Below are 27,640 nucleotides of genomic sequence, written 5' to 3' on the forward strand. Positions count from 1 at the left end.
TGCAGTCATTGCTGAGGGAATGGCTCCGCCACAAAGGATCCTCTATCCTCCGGAGAAGATTTCCATGGGATGGCAGCAGCAGCAGAGAGCTGGAGCGGGACTCCACAACCTGGGCAATACGTGCTTCCTCAACTCCGCCCTGCAGTGCCTGACATACACACCCCCTCTGGCCAACTACCTGCTCTCTCGGGAGCACAGCCAGTCATGTGAGTGCTTTTAGGAACATCTCCCTGTAAATCTGCTGGGCACTTCCCAGGGATTCCCAGAATCTGGAATTTGATTTCGGAGAAAGGCAGCCCTTCTTTGTCAACCCCCCGAGTTGGTGGTGTTTGAACAGTCAAGCCTAGAAGTCTCTTGTTGTATCTAGGCGTGTTCATCTTCAGAAAGGCACCTCTTTCTAGACTTGGGTCCCCATTCCTGCAAATTAAACTCTCGTTGCTTGTTGCAAAAGAAAACTTACGACAGTTTAGCATCCCTCTGAAGAATGTTTTCTACGCGCCAAAATGTGCCGGGCTTGTTGGGACATTGGCAGCTTGGGAGAAGAGGAGTGGAGACTGTTCTTATAACTTCAAGATCTCCATTAGGTTTCCCATCACTATGGGTATTTTGCTAACCGGAGAAGCTTGCTTCCCTCCCTCTTCAGGTCATCGGCAAGACCTCTGCATGATGTGCAGTATGGAAGAGCACGTTAACGAGGCCCTGCAATCCTCAGACACTGCCATCCAGCCTTGGGCTGTCGTGCGTGTTCTCGCACGTAAGTCATTTCAGTTGCTTTTACAGGGTTTTTTTTTCCATTCTTGTAGGAGAGAACTACTAACTTCTCTTTTAGGAATAGGAAAAGATTTCCAGCTTGGCATGGAGGGAGACGCCCGCCAATGCTTACACCGTACTGTCAACACCATGCAGAGAGCTTGTCTGAGTCGGAGAAGCAGGTAAGCATAAGCAAATTACTTTTCAATGTTCTCAAGCTTTTTGATCACCTTGATGTACTCCCATCAAGGAAACCCCACACCAAGAGCTTTCAGACAAAGCAAAAAACTCGGAGGAGCTAACTCTCTGCCTTACCATTTAGATACAGATTGGACATCTCTTCTCGATCAACTACCATTGTCCATCAAATATTTATGGGCTATCTGAGATCCAGAGGTACTTTTCCATTTCCCTCCTTGGAATTGTCTGTGTCCTTCTGTCTGCCTGTGATAAACAGCTGATGGTGTGACTGGCGTAGTAGCTATGGAGGACGTAAACTGGCACAGTCAATTGACTTCCCCTGTTGCTGAACATTTTGATTTGCTTTCCAGTCACGTGCCTGAGCTGCAACGCGGTTTCCGATTCCTACAGATCCTTCCTGGATATTCCTTTGGATATAAAAGTAAGAGGGTTTGTAACTGTGCTTTGGGATGTCCCAAGGCCCCTGTAGCTTTCCTGAATCAACAGAGTTGACTTAAAAATGTATCCCGCAAACGCAGGAGAGCTTGGTGGTGGGTGGGAGGTGGAGTGGATGGTATGCTCCTAGGGAGGCCATGGCAGTGGTCTCCCTGTAGGTGCTGGCCTTAAGCTGAACAAGCACACGTTCAACTCCCTGCACCCTTGATGTACTCTCATCCTTCTTCCCTTTGCTCTTCCTCAACACCCACCTGGCTCCTAGGCTGATGGGTTGTGTTGTTTTCAACTGAGCGGTGGCACAGAGATGCAGCTCTTGATAGCCCCGTGAATCCCTGGGCAATGAGGGAAATGTCAAGCATAACACCCTCTTTCTGCCTCATTCTGGACACTCCTTGCGGGTTCACAGTGGCTCTCCTCAGCATCACCTAGCTGGGTGTTTGTGTAAACTAGTCAGTGTTTGGGCGAGGGTATCTCCCGCAGCTCAGTGCTCTCCTTTCTCACTCCTCCAGGCCGCATCATCTGTCACTGCAGCTCTGGAGAATTTTGTGAAACCTCAGCAGCTGGATCGTGAAAAGTGCTTTAAATGTAGCAAGTAAGATGATTACTAACAACACATTAGTACGAGGTTGTGTGTGAAGGTGCTGTATGTCATCTATCACACGTCATCTTTTCACATAGGTTTAATGCACCATAATGAGACGCAGCTTTTTTTTAATATGGCCTTACGGTGCGGGAGATATGGGCAGTGCAGACTATCAGTGTGATTAAGCAATGCCAATTTTATTGTGGTGATGCAAGCCTTTTATAATGCAGGTGAGAATCACATGATACAATCATATGGTATAATTCCTTCTGATTGAACAGTTAGCTTTGCACATGCTCCTTAAGCTCACTCTTGTGTTTGGATGAAAACTGCCACATTGACATTGTACAAACTTCCTTCTCCACCCAAACCCACACCCTGAAGTTGTTTAACTTCCTGTGTTCTTCTTCATTCTTTCCGGGTTATGTCCTTGCCGACACCGAGGCTTTACCAGTCTTGCTCATATGCAGGATTGCTCACACGTCCATTTTCTTGCAGGGACTCCTTCCGAATCCCCACATTACGGTACTGAATAACCTTAAAATAGCATGAGGATGTGTGAGCCATGGAAGGTTAGCTGGCCTTCTTGGGCCAAGACAGGGAGCATTTCAGCACTTGGCTCTGTGCTTGGTTTCAAGGTGTGACAAGACGGCTACTGCCTCCAAGAAGATTACGGTCCATCACGTACCCAGGATTCTCACGGTGTGGCTGAAAAGGTGTGCAGATTTCACTGGCAGGAAGATCAGCAAGGTGTGTATGCAATTGGGAGTGCAACTTCCTCTTCCTGGAGCAGATCTCCCAAAGCAGTGCGCTCTTTCACCAGCTGTTCGTGTTGAGTTTTTCGTTTTCTTCTGGGGAGGGGAGAGTTCCTGTGGGAAGACCAGCACGTACTCTGCTCCAACAGAGCTGCTTTGGCCAAGAACAGTTTCCTGCTCCCCAAACCATGACATGTTGCTTTAGAGAAAACCAAGTATTCATGAACCCCAAAATTGTATTTATGCACCTCTGGCCCCTGGTCTTGGAAGGCTATTTCATGTAGTAGTTCAGGATCATTTCTGAGCCCTCTCGGTCTCTCCGTAGCTTGTGGAGTATCCCCAGTACCTGGATCTTCGCCCGTACACGTCTCAGACAGCTGGAGAACCACTCCTCTACTCCTTATATGCTGTCCTGGTACATCGTGGTGACACCTGTCACACAGGACACTTCTACTGCTACGTGAAGGTAAAGATCAACATCCTTCCTCGCAAAGGAAATACGTGTGCTGGGGACGACAAATGTTCATGGCAGTGTTACTGGCAGCCAAGGTTTTGGGGGAGAAGGTCTCCTTAGGAGCTGGACTGGATTTGTTTTGATTTGATGTACTCTTGGTTCTGTAGTTTTCTGCCTGTGTTTTTGCTGAGGAACCACGCAGTTCATCTCCGGGTATCGATGCCTTTTTTTACAGGCCAGCGATGGATTGTGGTACGAGATGAATGATGCATCTGTGGATCCTTGTGACTTCGACACAGTCCTCAGTCAGCGAGCCTATTTGCTGTTTTATGTCAGGTAAAAACAAATATTAAAATGTGATCAGAGTACATTTCCTTTTCCTGGCTTGGCTTTTTTTCTTCTCATCCTCTTTCTGTTTCTATTTCTATGTTTCTCTTTCTGTCATCAGAGACAATTACTACCTGCGTCCTTCAGTGCTATCAAATCTGAACTACCCCATGTCGGTCCTTATCTTTCCTCGCTGGGCTTTAGGCTGCTGCCTTGGTGTAAACTGCTACTTGTCTGCTCTCTGAAGCTGGCTAAGAGAGAGAAGAGCACTTTAGGGGGGCCTACAGGAAAGATGGGGAGGGACTCCTTATCAGGGGGTGTAGTGACAGGACGAGGGGTAACAGTTTTAAACTGAAAGAGGCAGATTTAGATTAGATAGATGGAAGAAATTCTTCCCTGTGAGGGTGGTGAGGCCCTGGCACAGGTTGCCCCAAGAAGCTGTGGCTGCCCCCTCCCTGGAAGGGTTCAAGGCCAGGTTGGACGGGGCTTTGAGCAACCTGGGCTAGTGGAAGGCGACCCTGCCCGGGGCACGGGGGTTGGAACTAGATGGTCTTTAACGTCCCGTCCAACCCAAACTATTTCATGAGTCTATGATTCTATGAAATGGAGGTCGCAGGGGACCTGGTGGGAAGACCACGATCGAACATCCCATTTGTAGTCTTGGTTAGGTCTTCTCTCTGTTGTAGAAACTGCTTGAAGAAAATGACTGAACCCCAAAGGAGGCTGCAAGAACAGCCCTAAACAGAGATCACTCTTTTTTTCTCCAGGTGCTCTGAATTACAAGTTGAAGAAGGGGCTTCTTCCTCACCAGCGCCATCATCTGCCTCTTCCTTCTTCAGTCAGGGGGTGGCTGGCAGCAAACAGGAGGGTTCTGTGGAACCACAGGGTCTGCCTCATCAGACAGAGGTAACTGGGGAGGTGGGTCAGGGTACCAGATGGACGGGGGATTTCTTTCTGGGATCTTGACATTGCTCTCTTTTCCCTGCCACACTGCAGCTTTCCTCACAGTTGCATCACTGCTCCCTCTCAAAGCATCCCGCCTAGACCCATCCCATTTCTCCACTTTTGGCCCTTGTGCCTTTGCAGCCCTCCCGGAGAGCCTTTGGGAGGCCCTTAGCTGTCCCCTCCCACAGCTTCTGGGGGTTCCCCATGGTTGTGGTCCTTTCAGGAGGAAAGGGCAGGACCTTTTCACAGCTCTCTTTGCAGGACGTGGCGGTGGGCACAGAGGACTCTCCAGAGAACAGCGGCTCCTCCACACCAGCTCCCACACCCAGGGCTGCTCGGGAGCGAACCCTGCCAAGGGAGAGAGTGCGCAGCAGATCCCCACGGCAGGGCTATGGGCTCCAGAGCCGTTTTGTGGAGCACACAGAGCACCACCACTCTGTGAGGGGGAGGAGGAGGTGGAGAGCAAGTCCTCCAGGATGGGGCAGCTCCAGGGCCCTCCAACGGCAGCTCCCAGTTGGCTCCTGCACCCAGGGCTGCTTATTTTAAAATCTGGCTCCAACAAAACAACTAAATAAAAACATCCTGAATTTTATTTCTCACATTTCCAGGTATCTTTCTACCTTTCATTACAGTAATAAGGGCACCTGACTCTTCTCACCTAACTTCCCAATATCTGCATGACAGGTTTCAATTTGTCTGTTTTCCTCTCAACTACACCACAATTATCACTTTAAAATGGGATTCTCTTACCATAGGTACCTCTAAAAACTAATTATGCTTCAGGTAGACTCTGCTCACCTTGGAATGTGTTTGAAATGCCGGTCAGGTGAGTTTCTCTCCGGGCATGCTCCCTGCAGGATACCAGAGGGAGGATGGAAGTGAGAGCTAATTTGAAGAAAATAGTTTCAAATAATAGTATTTAATGTCAAATTTTCCTGTCAAAGTGTCTGGAGGGTACCAGAACCGAGACTGCAGAAAGAAGAACTATTGGCTAGAGAGTTCAGAAACAGAGAGTCCCAGTCCAGTAAAGTATTTAAGCATTGAAATGTGCCATCCGTCTCTACCTGATCTCAATTCTTTACAGTGATCTCATTCTTCCACTGTAAATTTAAATCTGAGAAGGGAACTTTGACCTGTGCACATAGCTGTCACCAAAATATTATAGGAGGCCTCAGAAGTTGTGTTTGCTCTTTGCTTTCCAGTACCTGAAGGTAAACATTTAATTGTATGGTACACTGATTTCTTCCAAACTGGTAACAGGAACACTTGCTTTGCAGAAGAGCTTGCTTTAGATTCCTGTAGCAAGTGGAGAACTGTTGAACAGACACATTGTTTCTTGCACCAATCTTACTAGTTTCACTGTCCATACGCCCTGTCTCAGACATCTTGCTACTTTTCCACAGCTCAGCTTTGCAGCTGTCCCTTGTTTTTCCCTGCCACCTCAGCACAGCCTGGCAGTTTCTGATCTTTCTCCCAAGGCCTGTTTCTCATCGAGGCCTTGCTGCTTCCCCGGGCCTGCGCAGAGCTGACAGGCCGATGCTGACTTGCCTCTCTCCCACATCCACTCAGAAGCAGAAACACAGCACACACACCTGCTGTCCAGTCACGAGACAGAGCAGAACATGCCTCCAGATCCTGCAGAGCCTGACTGAGGGATGCTGACCATGCTGACTTTAACCAGAGCTGTAACTGCAGCCCTCATGAGTTACCTGCACGCTGCACGCTGCGTCAGTGGCCAAGCACAAGTCAGAATCCAGAAATCCTGAAGGCTGGTCCTAAATCAGGCCGAGACACCAGGCCTCTCTTTCAACCCAAGAACCTAGGGACATTCTCCATTTATAACCTGATGTTACTATCTGAAACGCTGGGGACCAAGCCTGGGGCCCCTTTGCAATGAAGAAATGGAGAAAGCCATCAGTTAAATCCATCATCGGAACAGCAGCTGGGAGTTACCGCTCTATGCCAAAAGCACTCGGACAGAAAGCACAAGCTGACACACGGAAAGACAATCATGGTGTGTAGGACAAGGGCATTTCTGTGTGAAGGAGCGATCTTTGTAACCTCGTTACTCACACTGACACAGCACCTCTAAATTGCAGTAAGTGAGCTATGGGGAAAAAAGACTTAATGATCGCAAGTCTCTCAGACAGGAAACCAAAGGCTTGGAATCTCTCTCTATGTACAGGGTAGGTAAGAGGATGACATGGTTGGTTTCATTTGTGGTTTTTTTCCCCCTCTTTACATTAACAAGGAATTTTTTCTGCCATCTTTAGCCTGTGTTTGTCCAACTATTCTTCAGTAACTTAGCAACAACTAGTAACCTTTTTTTCTTTCTTTTTTTTTTTTTTCCTTTTTTTTTGGTTAAACTCTAGAATAATAACCACCACCTAAAGTGAGTTAACAGGACATGGCGTAGTATTATTGCACTGCAGAAGAAAGCCTTCATTTTATTTGGTCAAAGTGAACACGTTTTAAACTTGATTTTCTATGGGTAAATCTCGGGTCTTCCAAAGCACACATGCCACAGACGGCAGTTCAATGAAGGAAGAAAAAAGTAGTTTTAGAAGGACAAGGACTAAATCTCTGAGGCAACCCTAGGGAGGGTCACTGGGAAATTGGCCAGGCATCGTGCAAGACAGCAAGATTCAAAGTTGTTCTTCGTTGCTGCGTACAACTCTCTCCCCACACTCCCATTTTCCCCACCATTGCTCCCTGCACCTGTCTTCTGGGACATGGCGTTGTGCCACTGCATTACCCTGCGGAGGTGTCACTGGAACTCTCTTCACAATTCCTAACAGCATGGGATTTTGTGGGATGGCAGGCTGCAGTGAGAATCTAGATGGTATACCGAAATGGCAACAAGACCTCTGGAATTGTTAAGCTATCACTTGGCATCCAGGTGAATTGTTCTATATTGCTTTGGCCAACGTGGAGGGATGACCTGTGTGCCAAAGGGGGGTGGAGGAGGAGCACAGGGAGCAAGTCAGACACAGAACTTGCTGTCTTCACTCCTCTGTCACAAGAGAAGCAATCCCTACAGCCCATGGACTCAGGGGTACCGGCACCCACACTGCAGGAGACGGAGGAGGTGTTCACTGAAGCTCTGAGCTGCACACAAGAACCACATCGACTCCCCTCCTCCCACACACCGTTCCTTCCAGCAGACATTAACTTTTCTTCTCCATTAAAGCACCGTTGTCTCTACTGCATATTTAACTCACACACTTTTCTGAGGGGAATTCTGCTGTAAATACATACAGTAAGTGTACAAAAATGGAATTTGAGGGCTCTGGGCTCGGTCCCCACAGCCTTCCACCTGCTTTGGGCTTGGAGAACATGGAGCATGAATCCTCTCATTCCCAAAGCACAGAAAAGGCACAAGTATGGAAGAGGTAGGAGGCATTTTTTGCATGTCCAGTTGCCTCCAAATTCCTGGACAATCATGTTTATTTATGGGAAATTTGCTCTTCTTACATCAACTCTGGCAGCAGTTGAGATAATGGAAAGTCATTAAAAAAAATAGAAGTGACATTAGGCTCTGGAAAGTCACTGCTCTTTCATTAGCAATTGTACTTTCTTACACAGCACTGTGAGTTTATGCCATGCAGTAAAGGCCATCTCTGCCATTAGCATGAGCTCTTACTGTTCTGGTTGCTGGACTTACAGCTGTGTTAACAAGCACTTTTACTTGCTATTTAACGCAAGAGGTGAGGAAGTAAGCTTTTCTATATGCTTTTGAAGCACCTCTCTGCCTTATTTGAAGAAATTGACAATGGCACAAGTACAGAGAAATCTTCATCAAGATCATACTTGCTAGGTGAGGTACATTAAATGAGCACAGAAACAGAGCAGATCAGAGCAAATATGCACCTGTCTTAGCATCCTATCTCCAACAGTGGCCAACACGAGACACTTAAGGGGCAGCTTCATAACAAAGTGGTATTTCCCTGCTGTGCTGTATTCCTGCCAGCTTTCAGCTGGTAGATCAGAGCCTGCCTCAAGTAATTAAATATTAAATGGATTGTTTCCTTGGGAAACTGAGACACACAGCAATGCAACATACCTTCTCCAAGGTCTTGCAAAGAGAATGGAGAATCACCCCCAGTGCCTTAGTGAAAGTAACAGTTCATGAAACACTGCACTTTCCTTTAGAGAAATCCACAAGGAGAGTCGCTACTGCTGGTTGCTTTGGGGCAGACAGTACCTGTCTCACAGGAAAGGGATGTGCTAATATTAAACCAAAGAAACTATCACAACTTGTAGGGCCAGACCTGCTCTGTGTTTCTCTATCACTTCACACAGTAGGTTCCCAAACATGGTTAACTGCTAGGATTGGCTTCTAACGGGCAAGATTTTTCAGGAGTCATTTGCAGAATTGTCAGGGAAGGGCTTGCTTCATTTATCAGTCTTCTAAGTTAACCACTCCCAGTGGATGCAATACAGAGCAAAGAATGGGGACCAACTCTAAATAAGAGGACAAAAACATTTCAGAGTGGTTGGAGAGCTCTGAGTACTGAAGGACAGTAGCTGGGGCCTTGAGAACTTCTAGCTTTACCAAAGATCAAATGAGATGAACTACAATCTGAAAAGCTGTATAAAACTATCAGTCCCACCCTCTGAGTCTCTACTGATTTCTTCCGACTTTTCAAAACTTTGATATTGCAGGCTGTTTCTTCTCCAGCTGCAAACAAATAGATCTGCAGCTGTGTTAGTCTCTAATTCTGACTTGGGTAAGATAAGGTGAACATCACTATTTATCTCTGCATGAAATAGCTGTAGACTTCCTCTACAAAGCTCTACTTCTCTACAGGACAATGGAAGACAAAAAAACCCAAACAAACAAACAAAAAACCCATGCAACCACTTTGGGTTCTTTTTTTTCAGGCCACATTTTTCATTTTGATTATATTCTATGAGCCTACACACCTTCACACACATGCATACACACCCACTCCCTCTTTTTATCCAACTGCCACAACCCAGTGTTGCAAGACACTGCCCTTGCATGGTGTCCAAGGTCTGCTCTTCCCACTTTACTGCCGCCATTGATCTGCCGCCAGACAGCATAAATCCTCTCTTCTTTTGAGAAGCTCCACCATCAAGGGGTTAATTCTGTCACACATCACTCTCATGAACTGGTAAGAGTGAGGCTTGTGCACGTCAGGCTCCAGAGGTTCCTGCAAGATTCAGATGAAGTGAATGCTCTAGTTGAGATAGCACCACATAAACTCTTTTCTAACAAGCATCCTCTTGGGAACTGCAACCCCATTTAGACTTGCAGACACTTGTCACCAAGTATGAGACTACGAAATCTTATAAAAAAATTAACCTAGAAACAATACCTCAAAAGTCATTGATGCAAAAATAATGTAAAGAGATGTAAAGCCAGCAGAAATCAAGCTATTATAATGCCAGGAAAATTATCAATCCTTTCTGAGAGTCTTTAAATGGATGATCAAGCACAGCTGGTTTTCCTTTTTAATTACTATCTTCCTTGAAATGCCCTTAAATATCAAATAAAGACTCTGTTTGATTTATGACTACAAATCCCTTTATGAACGGTACTGTAGGGGTTTTGCGATCAGTGTAACAGTGTGTTGCCCAGGAACAAAAAACAGAATCTCATTCACACGCTCAGTGAGAGCTACCATTGCTCAGCCTGATGGCTAAAAGATGAATTCCTTTATTGAACAGGTGGATCAGGGGTCAAATCAATTAGTAGATAAGCTTTTATTCTAAAGAAAAGTTTAAAGGTTCTTGTGAAAGGGACGTTAAATCTTTTTCTGTCAGTCATTGCAGTCTAAGAGAGGTTTCATCGGCTGGAGCACTGCACTGAGGTTGGGTGCTGTGTACTGCCCGTTTCTACCCCGGCTCACACAAAAAAAAGAGTTTGTTTCTTTATGGAGCCATATGTCTGCCAGGCCACTCACCACAGCCCCTGAAGGACCTGAATACTCCTGGCATGGTTACATCCTGGTCACTGGACAGAGTAAGACTGAGAAAACAAGACACAGTAATGGCTGGAAACTTACTGGCGATAACAGGAATGTGGACAGAAACATAAACTGTCCTTGATAAAAAAGCACAAACCCTGTGCTGTAGTAAAACAACCACTGGAGGGTGTGCGTGCACACAGAATTCAATTCGTGCTTCATAGCCAGGAGGACAACGTTGCTGAGAAAGGTGCAAGGAGAGCTTCGTTTGTAATAAATGCAACAGCATATTTAGTATTGGAAAAGAAAAATCATCAAGCACGTTCAGCAGCCATGCAATCAAAACTCGAAGAAGGATAACCTACCTGAAACCATAGTTACCAACCTAGAACCTTGTGGCGGGTGTTTACTACAGGCCACCCCATCAAGGTGAGCCTATTTACAAAGCCTTCTCACTCCAGCTATGGGAACCATCGTGCTCAGTCTCCCATCCTGCTGGGGGACTTCAACCCCAAAAGTAGCACAGTGAGCTGTAGGCAGTCCAGGAGACTCCTGGAGAGCACTGAGGATAACTTCTTAGGCCAGGTAATAGACAGCCCTACCAGAGCAGATACAGTATTGGACCTGGTGGCCAGAGACCTGCTGGGTCAAACGAAAGGGCAAGATGGAAATGCCCAGGCAGTGGAAGCAGGGACAAGTATCCTGGGAAGAGGACAGGGACACTGCCCTGCCGGGTAGGGATGGGCTCAGGAAGGCCAAGGCACAGCTGGAGCTGAATGTGGCAAGGGATGCAAAGAATGACTGTTGTTGCAGCAATTACATCTCAACCTGTTTTGGGAAAGGAAAGGCATATCAATAAAAGTCTCAAAAGGGGTGAGTTAGTTTCCAGTCTACTGTGGTCTTATCCGGCTGCAACTCCCATTGACCACGGTGAGGCTGACAAACGACACGCTACCTCTGCTGCCTGCCTTCACGTTCACAGCAGATTTAGAAACCAGTTTCATAAGTTAGTTATAGAACCTGGTATAAGCTTGCAGTAAGATCCTACCTCCCTGGCATCCTTTTTGTTTCTTATGCTTGGATTTCACATAACATTTTCCTTACCGAAGTAGAAAAAGCAAATGACAAGAAGGAATATTTTTTCAGAACTTTGTTTTGACTGAATTTCTATTCCTGATACAAGCCTCACTAGCTAAGCAGATTTTTTTTAACCACACCTCCCCCCCCCAGCTGTTATAAATTGTAAAACATGAGAGTCTAAACCCTTCCGGCCTTTCTTTTGTTTTTAACTTCCATTTTAGTTACACTTAGGTATTTCTAACTCCCAGTCAGAAACTCATTATTTACCATAAAGTCATGCTATTGTCGATGAGCTTTAGACCAAACTTCTAATGTCAACAAAGCAATTAGAGAACTAATAATTTTGCCCGGCTTTTTAAGTTAAACATCACATAGTTTTTAGCTGATTTAAAAATTCAGGTTTCAGGCTAGTGCCATGGGCACCATCCTATTTGATTTAAGAATCTAGGAAAACATGCTTTTAAAGAAAAGCTCCCCATTGAGGCACCAACAGCAAATCCATAGACTTCAGTGAAAACCTTCACACTGACTTTAACAGACTTTGGACAAAGGCCATCTATAGCTTGAGGAGCACCAAGCACAAGCCAAAAACAATGAATGCTAATCGAATGTCTGGCTCATGACAAATAATACGTCATTCAGCACTGTATTTCCTGCATATATTACCACAGGAAATATTTCTGGTCTGTCCCCACTAGAATATCATGGCTAGCAGATGGGCTGCTAGATGACTGCACTGGCTGGTCCCCGTAGCTTCAGTGGTGACGAGACCAGCATTCACCCTTCAGGCAGGCAATGCATTTTTCTTAGCAACTGCCACTGAGCTGAGTGGAGATGTGAACCCAGAGTCTTTGAGGTTAAACTCAAAAGTATCTCTCTGAAAGGGAACTCTTCCTAATTAGCAGGATGTTGAATATTTTTTAGGAACTTACCATAAAATGGTATTTTTTAATGTCACCTGTGACCTAATGCAAAACCGTTCCCTCAAAGCTGGAACGTTCTTACTTAGTCTTCCTGTGTATTACTTGTTAGGCATTTTCATTTCCAATGGCATTGGCAAATGTATGGACTCAAAGCCTTAGCCCTACCTTGGCTTCTTCTGGGATCTTGGACTGAGTACGTAGATTTCCCTCCATCAGGGGTAGGAAGCTGCTCAGAAGAGAGGCCAAGACCCTGAAAAGGCAAGATCCAGGCATGCCAGAAGTGCCAGGTCCTCCTATTGTCGTAACAATGAGAAGTTTCCATTCCGGAGGAATGGAAAGTCGACAACCCCATTATTGTTAGCTCACACAGCAATCTGCAATACAAACACAAAGGTAATTTTATCACCAATCTGGAGCCGGTGGTAGAGGGCACCCTCAAGTTCATATCAGATACAAAACCGGGGAGCCAGTCCCTAGGCGCGAGGGCAGAGCCACCATCCAGCGGGACTGGGACAGCAGGGAGGGACCCTGTGCAGCTCACAGGCTGCCCCGGTGGTGGTGCCGAAGGGCTGGGGAGCAGCACTGGGGAGAAGGTGCTGGGCACAGGCGGGCAGCAAGTGGAGCAGGGCCCGGCCATGTGCCTAGGCATCAGTGAGGGTGGCAGCAAGGGTCTGGGACGATGTGAGCAGCAGGGAGGAGTTAATAAACAGGGACAGGGAGCCAGAGAGAGAGAGAGATGGAGCAAGAAAAAAAAGGCACATGATATACAGCAAAGAGGAAGGAAGAAAAAAAAGGAGGGACAGGGAGCAGGACAGTGGGACAGGGATAAAAGAGAAGGGACAGGTAGAATGACAGAGAAAGAGATGGACTTGGAGAATGAGAGGGAGAAGGAGCAGGACACAAGAGCAGAGAGAAGAGGAGAGGTGCAGGGAAGCAAAAAAAATTACAGCAGTGAGGAGAATGGGTGTGGGGGGCAGGGGGAGACCAGGATGAAGAGGAGGACGGCAGCTCCTGTTTTCAGGGGTGCCAGGAGAATTTTACAGTTTTGATACCTTTTCCTCTGGTCTCTCTCTCTGACCCCTTTCCTCCTCTGTAGCTCTGGTCGCTTGACTGTCAACCAGGCCAGAGAATACACTGGTGTCTTACCACAGGAGGCTGTACCGCCCCTTCGGTGACATCCACAGACCCTGCGGTGGTGCCGGTGACCCGCTCTGCCGGGAACTGCTCAGAGGGTCCCTCCTCGCCGGAGGGGGCGGCTGGCGGCTCTCTGCTGCCAGCGGCACCTTCTGCCTGGATCCCTTCACTGCCCCCGCGTGTGCGCGCCCGGCCGCGGCCCCCCGCGGGTCCCGCACCCGGAGCGGCAGCGCCGCCCCGCCGGGCCTTTGGGCCGGGCCCGCGGGCTGTGCGGCCTCCAGCTGGGCCCCGAGCTCCCGGTGCCCCCCCCGCCGCCCAGGCCGTGTCCCTCCCCCGGCACCGCGACACCGCTCTGGGCCCCGTCCCGGCGCTGCCCCGCTCCGCCCGCCCGCAGGTACCGCTGTGCCCGCAGCTCTCACAGCGCCGGGGGCTCCCGGCCCCGGCCCCTTCCCGCGGGCCCAGGCAGCGCTCGGTGACAGCCCCGCGGCCCGGGCTGACCCCGCGGCCCAACCCCCTTCACTCCGTCCCCACCATCACTGTCCCCGGCCACCTCTGGGGCTCGGCCGGCCCCGGGCCACAGCCGCGGCCCATCAGCGAGGCGGGGCCGTCACCTCCCACCCCCCCGCGAACCGGAACCTGCTCCCGGGACACTGCGGCTGCCGCTGGCCGAGTGCGAGGGGCTGCAGGGACAGCCACGGGTACAAAGAAAAGAGCGACCATTCCTTTTTAAACACACGTAGGCCATGTGGCTGAACCGCTCCAGAGCTCCTTGCCCCTACGCTCCCCCCTCCCCCAGAGCACCCGTTACCGGAGCAGCGCTCGCCACGGTGGCGAGGAGCAGTCAGCTCCTGCGGGGATGGGCTGGAGGGCGGCAAGGACAGAATGAATAATAGGGCTGGGGAGCAGGAGAGAGAGAGAGGAAAAAAGGGACAGCCAGCTGGACAGGGGGATATAACAAGAAACAAGGGGACAGGCAGCAAGACAGAGAGAAAAAGAGGGACAGGGAGCAGGAGAACAGATAGGGGAAGAAAAAAACAGGGATAGGGAGGAGGATTGAGGGGTAGAGAGGCAAAGAGAGGGAGGGGGAGCGGGGCAGTGGGGTAGAGAGAGGAACAGGGCGCAGCACACAATACAAAGAACAGAGGTACAGGGAAGCAGAAGGAAGGACAGAAAGGGAGAGAGATGCAGAAAGAAAAAACAGGGAGAAGGACAGAGAGATAGAAAGGAAGATTGAGACAGGGAGTGGGGCAGAGAGCTGGGGAGACAAATACTGATGGGGAGCAGGGCAATGGGATGCAGAAATACAAATGGTGATATGCAACAGGACAGATGGATAGCCAAAAAGGATGGGAAGAAGAACAGAGGGATTAACAGAACGACAGCGACACGGAGCAAGACAGGGATGGAGAAAAAATATTGATAGGGAGAAGGACAGAGGGATAGAAGGAAGAAGGAGAAGAAGAAGGAAGGAGGAATAAAGAGGGAGAGAGCAGGACATACAGAGAGAAAAAGAAGGACAGGGATTGAGAAAAGGGAGGGATGCAAATCAGAATAAAGAAACAGAGAGGGTAAAAACAGTGACGGGCTGCAGGACAGACATGGAGGAAGGAAAAATAGGGATGGGGAGCAGGACAGAAGAACAGAGAGAAGAAAATGGCAACAGCCAGTTGGACAGAGGGATATAATGAGAATTGAAAATCAGTAGGACTTGGAGCAGGACACGGGGACAGAGGGGGAAAAAAAAAAGCAGAAAGAGCAGGACATAAAGTTTGAGAGAAAGAGAGGGACGGGAACCAGGACAGAGGAACTGACAGAAAAAGACAGGGACAGGGAGGAGGACGGATAGATGGCACACAGGACAGAAAAGCAAACATGAATGGGAAGAAGGACAGGGGGTACAGAAAGATAAAATAGTGACAGTGTACAGGACAGAGGTATAGAGACAGAGAGAGAGCAATGGGAAGGACAGAGGGATGGAGAGAGAAAGACCGGGACAGAGTGGGAAATGCAGACAGGGAGAGAAGAATAAATACAGAGAAAAGTCAGAGGGATAGAGGGGAAAAAAGAGAGGGATGCAGATCAGGACAAAGGGATGGAGAAATGAAAAATAGCAATGGGCTGCAGGACAAAGATGGAGGAAGAAGCAATAGAGACAGGGAGCAGAACAGAGGGATAGTGAGAAAAGGTGAGGGACATGCAGCAGCACACTGGGATAAGAGAGACAGAGGGACAGGAAGCAGGACAGAGATAGAGAAAAAAATAGTGTTGGACAGATGGAGCATGACAAAACAGGGATGGGGAGTGGGACAGAGGGAGAGAGACACAAGGACAATGACAGAAAGCAGAGGGGAGAGGTAGAGAGAAAGAAAAGGGGCAGGAAGAAGAATAGTGACAGGAAAAACAGACGGAGAGCAGGACAGAGGAATAGGCAACAAAACAGGAGAGGGAGAATGACAAAGGAACAGAAAGGGAAAGAGAGGCATGGAGCAGGACACTGGCATAGAATAAGAAAAAGGGACAGGGATCAGGACAGGGATGAAGAAAGAAGGGCAGAGTGAGAGAAAAATAAGGGACAGAGCAGGACAAAGATGGAGAAAGAAAGAACTGTGATGGACAGCAGGACAGATTGATGAAGAAGCAAAAACCAGTGATGGGCTTCAGGAGAGATGGAGAAAGAAAATACATGGATGGGGAGCAGGACTGAGAGAAAGAACGACAAGAATCACAACAGAGAGATGAAGGAAAAAATACTGATGGGAAACAGGACAGTAGAATAGAGCAGGAAAGAGAGGGACAAGCAGAAGGACAGAGGGAGAGAGAAGAAAAAAGAAGAACAGAGGGATAACAAAAAAGTTGAGGGACAGAATGCCAGAAAATGGGATACAGAGAAAAAGACAGGGACAAGGAGCAGGACAGTGGGATAGAGAGAGAAATAAAGGGACAGGGACAACATCAGAGAATTAGAGAAATAAAGGACAGGGAACAGCACAGAGGGGTAGAGACAGGAATAGAGGGATGAGGAGCAGAACAGAGGGTAGAGAGAAAAAAGGAGGGGCAGGGAGTGTGTCAGGGGGATGAAGAAAGAAAAAACCAATTATGGGGATCAAGACAGCGATGGAACAAGCAAAACTAGGGATGGAGAGAAGGACAGAGAGAGCCACAGGGACCAGGACTGAGGGTAGAGAAAGAGAAGGAATGGGAGCAGGATGCAAAATAGAAGGAAGAACAGTGAGGGTTGGGAGCCAATAGGTGGTTGGATAGGCAAAGAGAGAGATGGAGGGACAAAGAACAGCACAGTAGATGAGATGGACAGACAGAGAGGAGGGCGGGGGTCTGGAGCACAGAGCTCCACTGTACCCCCCCCACCGAGGCCAGGACAGGGGTCTCCTGTCACACCTCATGCTGCACAAACCCCCGCACCCCCTTCCTGGCGTGGATGAAAGAATCTCACACAGTTATGACTTAATAGCAATGTAAGATTTATTAATGGTGTGAGGTGGATCAAAAGATTGAATTTTAGCAACACTTAATGACTGACCAATTTAAAGATTAACGGGGTGATTTGGTACAATATACTATGATTAAAATAGAGACTTAATTACAGATTCAAGAATGACAAGATTTACACTAACTTACTACAAGGTATTCTAAATCAAAATATAAATATATGCATATATGTATAAACACAGAAAACACACACACAGTGTGGAAATATTTGGATAGCCAGTGAAATATATACACATCCACACTGTGAAGGCAAATGTGCATATTCAAGCACATAGATGGGTAAAGAGGTGGATGGAAGAGGCTAGCCTATAGTTAAAATTTCCCTTTTCTCAAGTTTGGAGCAAATACTCACAATGTATTTCTCAATGGGCGATAATTGAGACTCAAGAAGTCTGACCTCACCCTGGCCTTCCATCAGCTTTGTGGGCAGATGATCTTCAAACTTGGAGGGCTTTGAGCCTGAGAGGCATCCCAGGTCAGGGGAGATGCTGGGCACAGCCTGTTGCGATCCAGGAGACCTCAAAGAGTCTCACTTAGAATCTCTTTATAGGGTCTGAGACAACCGACTTTCATCAGGTACTTTTCCATTTCAGCCCAGCTCAGATGATGGAACATTCTGGAACTTTCTATCAGTTGCACAGGCCCAGAACTTGCTAAATCTTGGAGTTCTGGTATCACCCCCCTTTGGGCCACAACCCAGTACAGAGGTACTAGGCTGCCAGAAAGAACTGATGGTTCTTATTGGTTTTTTAAATGGTAAGAGAGGGGGTCAGGCTGTGGGTGGGCTAGGAGTGCCGTAATTCTCTGGTCCACTGCCTTTCCCAAGCCATCCGAGTTGGCATGTGGTCCATTCCAAAGCAACAGGGAGGTAGGAGTCAGTTACGTACCTTTATGCTCTGGTTCCCCACCTTTCCCCTTTCATCCCGAGTTGGTGTGTGGCCTGGGGAGGGGGGAGAAAGCTGCACCAAGTGGCCTTAGGCGGGGGTGTGGAGGGGCGTGCAGCTCCATGGCTCCGGGTGCTGCAGCCGCCCGCAGCAGCCACAGGGAGCAGGGAGGGAAGAGCCATGAAGGTGCCCGGGTGCCCCCGGGAGAGGGGCTGGGGGGCAGCTCTGCTGTGACCCTACAGCTTCCAGGGGCTTGCTGACAGGGCCCAGCGGCCTGAAATTGTGTGTGTGGCTGTGTGTCTGTCTGTGTGTGTGGCTGTGTGTGTCTGTGTGTGTCTGTGTGTGTCTGTGTGTCTGTGTCTGTGTGTCTGTGTCTGTGTGTGTCTGTGTGTCTGTGTCTGTGTGTGCGTGTGTGTGTGTCTGTGTATCTGTGTGTGTGTGTCTGTGTGCGTGTGTGTGTGTCTGTGTGTGTCTGTGTGTGTCTGTGTGTGTGTGTGCCTCTGGGGGTGTGTGTGTGTGTCTGTGTGTCTGTGTGTGCCTCTCTGTGTGTGTCTGTGTCTCTGTATGTGTGTCTGTGTCTGTGTGTGTGTGTGTGTCTGTGTCTGTGTGTGTGTGTCTGTGTCTGTGTGTGCGTGTGTGTGTGTCTGTGTCTGTGTGTGTGTGTGTCTGTGTGCGTGTGTGTGTGTCTGTGTGTGTCTGTGTGTGTGTGTGCCTCTGGGGGTGTGTGTCTGTGTGTCTGTGTGTCTGTGTGTGCCTCTCTGTGTGTGTCTGTGTCTCTGTATGTGTGTCTGTGTCTGTGTGTGTGTGTGTGTCTGTGTCTGTGTCTCTGTGTCTCTGTGTGTGTCTGTGCCTGTGTGTGTCTCTGTGTGTGTGTGTGTCTGTGTGTCTGTCTCTGTGTGTGTCTGTGTGTGTGTGTCTGTGTGTGTGTCTGTGTGTCTGTGTGTGTGTCCCGGAGGAGCTGGTGCCTCCCCGGGTTCCCTTACGACCAGCCGGCCTCTGCCCAGTGCTCAAGACCCCCCAGAGGGGAGCTGCTGGGGGGGCTCCAGCGGCCCCTCCAGTCCCCTGGAGCCTTCCTGGGTGCCCGCCTGGGACGGGGCAGCGGTGGCTGGTGCTGAGGGAGCTGCGTGTGTGTGTAAGGGGGTGTGCGGGTGTGCGGGGCGCTGGGTGTGCAGGGGGAGGAGCAGCAGGCTGTTCTCGGTGTCAGCGTTCAAGCGGCTTGTGCTGGGTGCGGGATGTTATCAGTGTGTGCGCTGTTATCAGTGAGTGCTGAGCGTGTCTGCGAGCGGCGGGGGCGCGCTGCGGGGTGCAGGTGTTCACACGTGCGTGTGCCGGAGTGTGCGTGTGTCACTGCCGGCACAGGGCCCGCGGCAGCGCAGCGGGTGCGTGTGTGCCCGCGAGTGCCCGCGGATGCGCCGGGCAGGGGCGGAGCCGGCACCGGCAGCGGGAGCGGGACCGGCCGCGGCGGCAGCACCGGCTGCGGGCAGCTGCTCTCGGCGGGGCGAGCGGCGGCGCGGGCCGGGGGCAGGTGAGGTCCCGCCGGCGCGGAGCGGAGAGGGGCGCGGGGGCCGGCGGACCCTGCGCGGTCTGAGCCGCCGCCTCTGGCAGCCCCGACGGCGCGGCGGCAGCCGTCCCTGCCGCAGGACGGGGCAGCGCTCGGGCCGCCCGACCCTGCGCGGTGCCCGGGAGGGGGCTGTGGCCCGGCTGGGCGCGGGCGGGGGGGGGCTTGGCGGGGTGCTGGGGGGCAGCGGTGGTTCCCGGGCTGAGCCCCCGCGCTGGCCCAGCAAGGCGGGGGCTCTGCCCTGTCCGCTGGCGGAGCGGATGAAGCGCCGGACTGCAGCTCCTTGGGGATGGGGAAGCGGAGGCACTCCAGGGCGACGGCAGGAGCGGGATGGGCCGGGGGGCGCTGGCGCCCAGGCCACTGAAACAGGGAGTTCAAACTGCCTGTTCCCTGTCCCCTTCTCCTCTCCCTGCTCCTGTCTGGCCAGACCAGCAGGGTCTGTGTTGTGTCCCCCCCCCACTGCTGTGTCTGTCCCCTTACCCTGCCTCCTCCTGCCCTTCTTGGCTTTCCCTTGGCACAGGAGCTGCCTGTGCTGGCTCGCTGGCATCCCTGGCATGACCTGCTGCCTGCCCCCACCAAGGCTTTGTGCTGCTCCTTCTGTCACCCCCCATCAGACAGGTACTGGGAACCATTCTCCCTGCCAATCCTTTACTGAACCCTCGTTAGAAAAATCAGGTCTCTTGAATCCCACCTTTGCCACTGATTGGGTTCTCATCCCTGGGGATATTACTGCCTCCGTCACATTGCCTTTGTCCCTGCTAACCCTCAGTAGCAGATGTGGGAGAGGAACCTTGTTACCCATTATCTCCATTTTCCCTCTGCTCAAAGCCGCTGTCCCTCTCACTGCTAGTCAAGGCTATTCAGAACCAAGTGAAACTCAGGAGCATTGTCATAAACCCCTTCACAAAATGGTAGGGTGTGAAATGGTTGCAAAATGCTTCCAAGGGACAACAGAGCCGTGGGGATGAGTGGCAGCTTCCTGAGAAGATGTTAAATAGGGACTTGGAGACATCCCACTCTGCCAGAGATGCTCTGAATGCCTCCGTGAGAGTCTCTTAGCATCCCGTGCCCCAGCTTCAGTGTCACTGTTCGTATATGTCACCTAAGAGACCCTGCTTTCACTCTGTGCCTGTTCTATCACTGTCCTGTGCACGGATGGGTGGACCAGAGCTAACCCAGAAGGGATAAAGATTTGTTTCTCTGCTGAATCAGTGAGTTCCCTGATCCAACCAGTTACAAAGCCACCTCTTCATGCTCGCTGTGTCTCAGTTCCCATCTGTAAAGGGGACTGAAGCACTGCTTTGCCTTCATGTAGATGGGTCATGATCCACAGTCAACCAGGGAGAACCTCAAAGCTGTGCAAGAGTACAGTGTCCAACCGGCCACCACATCCTTCCTGGCACTTCTGCTCCTGGCCACTGCCTGTCCCTGAAAAGAACTCGCCAAGCTCCCTGAATTCCCATTCCTACAGGCTCAAGAAATAAGCTTGGAGCCGAGTGGTGAATGACAAGAGCAGTGGCTCCCTGACAGCCAGAAAGTTTTTCCAAGTAAAGCATGAGCCACCCACGTGCACATCACAGTATGTCAGATCTGGACTGCAACCAGGCTGTGATGTGCCAGTACTCCAAAGTGATTTCAGTGCAAGTCACACCAGTGAGGGGGACGTTTGCAGGGTCGCCTTCCTTGATTTCCTGGGGGGTGCGCAGGTATTCCCTGTCTTTTTGTTCTCTTTAGAACAGCCTTTGAGGAGCAGCTCATCTGCCTTGCCAGAGAGAGCAAAGAAAGGGCACTTGGCAATGAGAAGGGTGGGGGGAGCGGGATGCAGAGTGAAGCAGCCAGAGACTCTACCAGGCAACACAGACACTGTCTGGGTGGATGATAAGATGAAGTTGGTTTCTAGCTGAGCTGTCAGTTCTTCTCCAGTTTTGCTAATACCTTTCTCAGCCCCACAGAAGAAGGATCTCTGTGCCACGGCCTCTCACGGGGTATAATTCCGAGCACAGCCTAAGTCAGTGCAATCAACTGGCAGTAAGACTAAAACACCAGTGGCATCCTGAGCTGCTCTCCCCCGCATACAGGGAAACTCCCCGGTCCCAGAGGGGTTAGGCAGTATGAGAAGAGCCCAAGGTCCTCAACCAGACTCTGGCACCAGACCCTCTGGCAGGCCCCCATCCATCTATCTCTCCCTCTCCTGCCAGGGCCTGTGTAAGCTCCCCTGCTTCCCGCACATCCATACCGCATGGGGTACTTTCTTCTTCGGGTGGTTGCGGGAGGACTTTTGCCTCTACTGAATTGACTTTCTTTGTGCACCGAGGCAGAGCTAGCAGAAACAAGTAGCATGCACTTCAGAACTGGCCATCCCAGCTTTCCAGAGGAAAGCTCATCCCTCTGCCACACAAGCAGCATTCATGGAGCTCAAAGTTACTATAAAACAGAGGAGTCTAAGCCAAACATAAAACTTCCGTGCTGCACCTGCCACAAGGCAAATTCACACTCGTAACAACTGAAGCCATCCCCGTGAAATCCCCCCTGCTTCAGGCTGGGTAGGTGCTGTTGGACCAATCCACACGTTCACAAATGAGGTGCAGTGACCTGTCGGGTGCCAGAGTCCAGATCCCAGGTAGCAGCGTGAGCTTCCTGCTGCCCAGACAGAGGAGGGGGTGCCATGCCAAGCAGGGTATTTGACTTGTACCAACTGTTGGGCAGTGCACAACAGGCCAACCAAAAGATGCATCCTGCTTCCTAGACTTTATGAGCCTTTGGCACTTGCCTTTGGGGAGACTTGCAACTATGCGGGAATGGTCTCGTTACAGCTGCAGTAATGCTGAACAGGGCTCGGTGTGATTCCATGCAGCTTGCTGGCATCCCCGTATCTGCACTGATACCAGGACCACCTGCAGCCACGGACCCATGCTCATAGTCCCTTGCAGTGCTTCTGCGTCAGGCACTCTCACTGCCAGTGCTCCTTGCTCCGGGGGGCACTTGCTAATTCCCCAGCCTGAAAGAGAATGCACAAGCTAGAGGCTGGTTTCTTGCACAGACCCTGCAATCTCCATACCCATGGTGAGCCAGCCTTGGGCCACACTCTGGTAACCACAGCACATCCCTACAAGTGCAGAAGGGGAAGAACCCAAGCCACGGGTTTATTCAAGGGAAGCTGTGCCCGTGTCTGTATGTGATATTCCCCTAGCTCCAGAACTCAAAAACACGCAGACAGATTTCTATGACTGTGGCAGAGAAACTAGTGTTTCCATGCACAACCTCACCTTCTGCTTTCAGTCCAAATGCTTCTTTTGGGGGCAGGGGAATGATACAAAAAGCCCAAGTCCTGGGGAGAACTGCCCTGTGAAACACAGAAAGGGAATATATATCTGGGTCACTGAAACCAAAGCAGGAGTGGTCCCATCAGAGCTGTCCCCCTCAGAAAGTCCCCACCTGGGCACAACATGGAGCCGTGTAGTAGCTGTCATGCCAAAAGCATTTCCAGCCCCGCGCCTAGTGTGCAAGGTTTATTCTAGGAGCAGGTACCAAAAGAGCTGGGAGCAGGGGAGGGATAAAACTCCGCATATCAGTATCAGGGGAGCAAACACCTTGGCTCGTCCAGCTGGTCAGTTTGAGGCTGGAGTTCCATTGCTGGGAAGGAACATCACACCCCTCTGCCATCAGCTGGGCCAGCTGGGGGGTGAAGATATTGGCTCCATTCTCCCTCAGAGAAGGAAGCCGGGGACAGATGCCATCTCTCCTCTCCCCCAGACCTCACCCCAGCAGGATCAATCCAAGGGAGGTGACAGTCCCCCTGTGCTCTGCACTGCTGAGGCCACACCTGGAGTGTTGTGTCCAGTTTTGGGCACCTCAGTACGAGAGAGATCTCGAGGTGCTGGAGCGAGTGCAGAGGAGGGCAACGAGGCTGGGGAAGGGCCTGGAGAATAAATCCTGTGAGGAGAGATTGAAGGAGCTGGGACTGTTCAGTGTGAGGAGGAGAAGGCTGAGGGGAGACCTCATCACTCTCTACAGCTCCCTGAAAGGACATTGTAGAGAGGTTGATGATGGTCTCTTCTCACAGGGGATTAGTGACAGAACAAGAACCCTGTTGCTTTAAACTTCAACAGGGGAGGTTCAGACTGGACATCAGGAAAAAATGTTTCCCAGAAAGAGTGGTCAGAGAGTGGAATAGGCTGCCCAGGGAGGGGGTGGAGTCACCATCCCTGGGTGTGTTTAAGGGTCGTTTAGATGAGATGCTGGGGGATGTGGTGAGGGGAGAACTTTGTAGAGTAGGGCTGAGGGTTGGACTCGATGATCCCAAGGGTCTTTTCCAACCTGAATGATTCTGTGATTCTGTGAACATGGGCTGTGCATTCATTCCAGGGCCAGAATGGGGCAGCAGGGCACCCCTCCCCCCAGCCTAACTCTACCTGTCCTCCAGGCCAGCAGTGTCCAGAGGAAACTGCTGAAAATCATGTGGGTCAGTGAGCTGAAAATGGGGCTCTGTGTCTCCAGTGAGCCAACAGGCCCATCAGCCAAGTTAACAGGCTAAGCAGTGTTTCTCTAGTCTCTCACATCTTTCCCTGTGTTGCCCCAGGTTCCAGCGTCTCACCACGACACAGAATGACGGAGCATGAGGACTTCGCAAGCTTGGCTGGGTACTGGAACTCCTCTGACAGTTACCACTTCAGCCCTGCCAGTGTCATTGTCCCTGTGGTCTTCTCCCTCATCTTCCTCCTGGGCACAGTGGGCAATAGCCTGGTGCTAGCAGTGCTGCTGCGCAACGGGCAGATGGGCCACAACACTACCAACCTCTTCATCCTCAACCTCAGCCTGGCTGACTTCTTCTTCATTGTCTTCTGCGTGCCTTTCCAGGCCACCATCTATTCCCTTGAGGGCTGGGTCTTCGGCTCCTTCGTCTGCAAGGCTGTCCACTTCTTCATCTACCTCACCATGTATGCCAGCAGCTTTACTCTGGCTGCCGTCTCTGTGGACAGGTAACAGTCTAAGGATGCCCTTGGGCTGGGGAAGGAGGGCAGTCTGCGAAGCTGGAGTGAGTGAGGGCACGGGAACATCGTGGCCCACCACCTTCAGGCCGATGGTTCAAACCCCGGTGGTATCGATCCGTGCCAAAGGCAGTTTGGAGACCAGTCGTGTCTCTCTTGCCCTAACAACCCCCAAGCAGCACTTTCAGATCTCCTGAACGCAAAGCTGATGCTGCTCCTGTCTGCGCTTTCTGCAGGAAAGACCTGCCTTGCAGTTAGAGCATTTGAGACCCAAGCTAAGCTCCCCGCTGTGCCACAGACTCCCACTGAGTCACCTCGCTCTGTATTAGAGACGCCGCTCGGAGGGTAATAGCTATCCCCAAGGCACCATTTCAGAAAAGCATCGTGTGCAGGCAGCAAGGTGGTCAGAGGGCACCGTAAGAGAAGCCACATAAATACCCGAGAGAGATCCCAGTCTTGCAGTAAACATACCATTCCCCAGGGGCTGCCAGCCCAGGCAAAACCTGTCATCTAGCAATTCCTGTTCCCCCACCGCCCCCAGCCCTCCGGCACTGTGCGCAGAAGGGCACCTGCACTGTGAGCCGAGTCCCTTCTTGGGAAGTCACCCAGGGTGCTCTGGCCCCGATGGGTACCACCTACATTGTTCCCAAGGACTCTGAAAGGCGACTGTCAGCTGCCCCACTTCTGACGGAGCCCGCGCTTACGGTCCAGGATGAGGAAGAGGTCCCCACTGGGGTAAGCCTTGACTGCCACAGGGAACATGTCCTGTCCCGTCTTGCCCCTTGCGCTGGCTTCCAAGGTACCAAGACAAGATAGAGCCCAACAGCCCTCTGCAGTGAAGAGGTTCACAGCACTGTAGGCAGAAGGAACCTTCAGTACCAGGGAGTATCTGGGATGGGTGAAATCCCAGCAAAAAGTGTGGCTGGGCTACTCTTCAGCCCCCTTCCACTTTGTCCAGCTCCCAGGTGCCACCTGCAGAAATGGGCATCTCCTGGTTGGGGCGAGGGGGTCACGTGAAATCCCCGGCAAAAATATCCCAGTCCTCTGGGATTCCAGTGGTTACACAGTTGGAAGACCCAAGATTTCTCATGATTTAAGCCTCTTGCTTCCCTGCACCTTCATCACACGAGTGCAGTCTGCCTCTCCCGACAGCTCAGAACCAGGCACAGTATCTCAAAAGAAAGGACATTTTGGCAATGTGCTAGTGCCTCCGTTCTCTCCCTTTCTGGTGGCACTTGTGTGCTGTAGTGCAGTGCTCCACCCAAGAGGTGGCTGCATTTCAGTAGGACATGAAGGGATTCTCGCTGAGCTGCCAGCAGCTTTCAGGATGACAGGACCAGCAAGCGACGAGAGTTTTGTCACACCAGCTGCATGTCTTATCTACCTGCTCTGCTGGCCTTACAGTGCATCAAATGAGCATCCTTCTGTGGACGCTGGCAGACTGAGGCTGCAGCAGCTGTGCTCCTGTCTGTGCTGACAGCTCCTCTCCATCCCCTAACCACAAGCACCAAGCCACCTTCTCTCCTTGCTGACATCGACAGCTTTGCCCTATGGTGTTGCCTGGAGGTGGGGGAGCAGAGCTGCCCATCACACCACATCTAGCCACTGTTGCTGGAGGGAGCAGACAGACCATCACTGCCTGCTTTGGGCTGGCCTGAGAAAGCAGACAGTGCCAAAAGGCAAGGGCCCCCCCGGTCCCTTTGGTACCAAGGTGGAGGCAGCCACAGCTCCAGTGAGCAAATCTCACCCCTGCCAGGCTGGACAAGGCTGGAAATACACCTTCAGTGGGCAGGGGCCTGCACAGTGCCCATCACCCAGTGAAGCTTCCCCAGTTCCTGAATCCTCAGCTCAAACTTTCTGCTGGATAAATTCTGCCAAGCAGTGGATAGCTGCATGGTCTCCACAGTACCACCTCTCTGGCCCTAGCTCAGGGACATAACCCAACCCACCATGTACAGAGGGATGAGCCAGCCTAAGCCTGTGGGAGGAGAAGCATCCTTGCTAGAAAGAGAAAAGCTGCTTTACCCAGGACTGTACCTCAAATGGGGTGTGAGATAACATGTAGGGCCACTGCTCAGGGACCTCCAGGAGAATGAAGGAAACTCTTGTCCCTGGAGATTGTGTGGCCAGGCAGAGCTTGGCCGAAATCTCAGTGCTGGTTGCTTTGCTCTCCCCTCCAGGTACCTGGCCATACGCTATCCACTGCGCTCCCGGGAGCTGCGGACCCCCTACAACGCAGTGGCTGCCATGGCTGTGATCTGGGGCCTCTCTGTGGTCTTTGCTGGGCCCTACCTAAGCTACTATGACCTGATTGAGTGGGAGTCCAGCTACATCTGCATGCCTGGCTGGGAGGAGTGGAGACGCAAGGTCATGGACACCAGCACATTTGCCTTCGGCTATGTCATCCCAGTGCTGGTCATCAGCCTCTCCTACACCAGGACCATCAAGTACCTGTGGACAGCAGTGGACCCCCTGGAGGACATATCAGAGTCCAAGAAGGCCAAGCGGAAGGTAACCAAGATGATCATCATTGTAACCATCCTTTTCTGCCTCTGCTGGCTGCCCTACCATGTAGTCATCCTCCGATACCTCTATGGAGACTTTCCCTTCAACCAGGCCACCTACGCCTTCCGCCTGCTTTCCCACTGCATGGCCTATGCCAACTCCTGCCTCAACCCCATCGTCTATGCCCTGGTCTCCAAGCACTTCCGAAAGGGCTTCAAAAAGGTTTTCAGCTGTCTCTTGAGGAAAAAGCACCGCAACAAGGTGCATGCGGTGCGCGCTGCCCACATTGTGCCTGGATTTGAGGCAGGCTCCACTGAAGTGTCCCAGATGCACGAGGAGAATAACAGGTGCGAGATGAACCCAGCCTCCATGGCAGTCCCTTCCAGTTCCTCCAAGCCCCTTCATATTTCTTAGTGGCCAAGCTCCACACCATCTGCCAGCTCAGCTGTGTCACCAGCTTCAGGCCACTCTTCCCCACTGAGTGAGAGAGGATGCTGGAAAAGCAAGCCAGAAACTGCTATACACTGCTTCTGGCCTTGTCGTTCCTTCCCGTTCCCTGTGCCAACTGAGCCATCTTCCCACAACATGCTGCATGCGAGGGAAGGAATAGACCCAGACTTGCCCCTGATCCTCAAACCACCTGGACTCCAAGGACTAAAGCTCCAGCTCTTCTGTTGG

The 27,640-nt window shown here is 51.1% G+C and overlaps 1 protein-coding gene and 1 long non-coding RNA gene across 2 annotated transcripts; one reads left to right on the top strand and one right to left on the bottom strand.

Moving 5' to 3' along the window:
* Window positions 1-2,120: 2,120 nt before the first annotated feature.
* LOC141950840 (uncharacterized) lies at window positions 2,121-13,373 on the bottom strand. The gene is made up of 3 exons (XR_012631181.1): window positions 12,552-13,373; window positions 5,249-5,301; window positions 2,121-3,500 (listed from the first exon to the last, which is right to left on the bottom strand). It is a non-coding gene; the product is annotated as an uncharacterized LOC141950840 (long non-coding RNA).
* Window positions 13,374-19,376: 6,003 nt separating this feature from the next.
* LOC141950859 (galanin receptor 2b-like) lies at window positions 19,377-27,376 on the top strand. Its single transcript, XM_074886253.1, has 3 exons — window positions 19,377-19,436; window positions 24,049-24,448; window positions 26,638-27,376. Exons 2-3 carry the CDS (start codon window positions 24,075-24,077, stop codon window positions 27,374-27,376), a joined length of 1,113 nt encoding a protein of 370 aa, XP_074742354.1. The 5' UTR covers window positions 19,377-19,436; window positions 24,049-24,074.
* Window positions 27,377-27,640: the final 264 nt, after the last annotated feature.

The sequence above is a fragment of the Strix uralensis genome, chromosome 16 (assembly GCF_047716275.1).
Source record: "Strix uralensis isolate ZFMK-TIS-50842 chromosome 16, bStrUra1, whole genome shotgun sequence".
Taxonomy (NCBI): domain Eukaryota; kingdom Metazoa; phylum Chordata; class Aves; order Strigiformes; family Strigidae; genus Strix; species Strix uralensis.

Bases quoted from the DNA above. Each gene is read 5' to 3' on its own strand.
- LOC141950859 (XM_074886253.1), top strand. From the start codon at position 24,075: ATGACGGAGCATGAGGACTTCGCAAGCTTGGCTGGGTACTGGAACTCC. The intron at 24,449-26,637 runs GTAACAGTCTAA...TCTCCCCTCCAG, and splicing joins GCTGCCGTCTCTGTGGACAG to GTACCTGGCCATACGCTATC.